The sequence below is a fragment of the Gavialis gangeticus genome, unplaced genomic scaffold (assembly GCF_001723915.1).
Source record: "Gavialis gangeticus isolate Ggan-Ray unplaced genomic scaffold, GavGan_comp1, whole genome shotgun sequence".
In the NCBI taxonomy this organism is placed as follows: domain Eukaryota; kingdom Metazoa; phylum Chordata; order Crocodylia; family Gavialidae; genus Gavialis; species Gavialis gangeticus.
Genome location: NW_017729004.1, coordinates 17700172 through 17701608, shown reverse-complemented (window position 1 = coordinate 17701608; position 1437 = coordinate 17700172). Strand labels below are relative to the sequence as shown.

Sequence of the window (1437 nt, the reverse complement as noted above, 5' to 3'; positions counted from 1 at the left end):
CCAGAAGGGCTAATCCTCCTCCTCGTCTTCTTTCAGCGTGACTATTGGCACCTTGTCCTGAACTTGGAAGCATTCCACAAAGAAGTTGACCACCGACCTGTACAAGTGTTGCTCAAGCGCTGCACTCGTAAAATAATGGCTTTCATCGGGGTATATCTGCAATGGAACCAAAGAGACGCTGAGCGGGTTTACAACACGATGGGCCTGAGCCAAAGTCACAGTTTTGGACATCCTTCTTCCAGAGCTGACCTCTGTGGCTTAGGCCCAATGTTCAGTTGTGAACATCGGTGCAGATGCTCTCGTATGGCATTTAAGGCTGCTTCTTAAGACTAATTAAATCAGGACTATCCGCATCACCTAGAGGTAGCGGCAAGGAGTCAAAAACAGAGGAGGAAAGGGGATCCTGGAGACTCCAGTAGCAGCAGCCATGGCATCAGTGGGAACAGTGGGGGGAATGGTAGCCCCAGAGCTGCAGGGTAACCCCACAGGAGCCACATGCAGTGTACAGGCTGCCATTGGGACAGCTCTGAATTAAAGTGCTCTATTTACAGCAGTTCAGGTAAAGGGGTAATAACCCCTGTGTGGACATTCATTAGATAGTTGGAATTTGTTTCTTCTAGCACCTCTTCCTTCAAAGAGTTCCCTAACTGAGGCAAGAAACTACTCCAGGTTGCGGGAGCTCTTGTTCTCTCCTGCGGAAACTGTGCCACTTTGAATATTTAATTATGCCATGTGTTCAGCAAATGAATGGTGATGGTAGTCGCATGGAAGGAGTAGGAAATTGGACTCTTCCTATTTTGTGTGAGTGCTCTAACCACCATGGTAGGATAAATGAGCTGATGATACAGCACTACCACCTCCAACTCTGGCCATGTTTTGAAAGGCTTGTCCCTTCTTTTGGTTTTGGAAAGAAACAGCAGGAGACAATTCAGGTATCCACCCCAGAATAAAGCACTTGCTCCATCCCATCCCAAGGGAGGCAGGCACACCCCTCTCCTCTGTGTTTCCTACGGGCTGGTAGGTAGGCAGTGCCATGCTGGCTTTTGTCAGTTCTTAAGTGCCTGGCCTCATGCCTTGACCAGGGAGCTCAGGGACCTAAGACACACGCTATGAACTCCAATATACAGCAGAGTGCCTGAAAATTAGGGGTTGCTGTCCCAAGATCCTTGATGTGTCTCTAGCCCTTCATTTCCACTGGAAAGAGACCAAACCTAAATACCAACATAAAAGTAAGGGAGTGTGTGCATGCATGTGCATGTGCACATCTGTATACAGGGGTCTAACAATCAAGTTCTGTGCCCTTGGTGGTGACAGGGTCAATGGTGGTGTTAGGTGTCATTCTTTTACTCTTCTAAGTGGGTGCCTGGGGCACCTCTAGGTACGCTACTCTCAGTGTGTGTGTGTGTGTGTGTGTGTGTGTGTGTGTGTGTGTGTGTG

General features: G+C 48.6%; 1 protein-coding gene across 1 annotated transcript in view; it reads right to left on the bottom strand.

The window, feature by feature from the left end:
• Window positions 1–1437, bottom strand: part of DPP6 (dipeptidyl peptidase like 6) — a 982502-nt gene that overhangs the window by 7260 nt on the left and 973805 nt on the right. The window contains exon 26 of the mRNA XM_019508144.1: window positions 8–156. Within this exon, the coding sequence (XP_019363689.1) occupies window positions 10–156 (147 nt within the window). The 3' untranslated portion in view covers window positions 8–9. The remainder of the gene's footprint in view (window positions 1–7; window positions 157–1437) is intronic.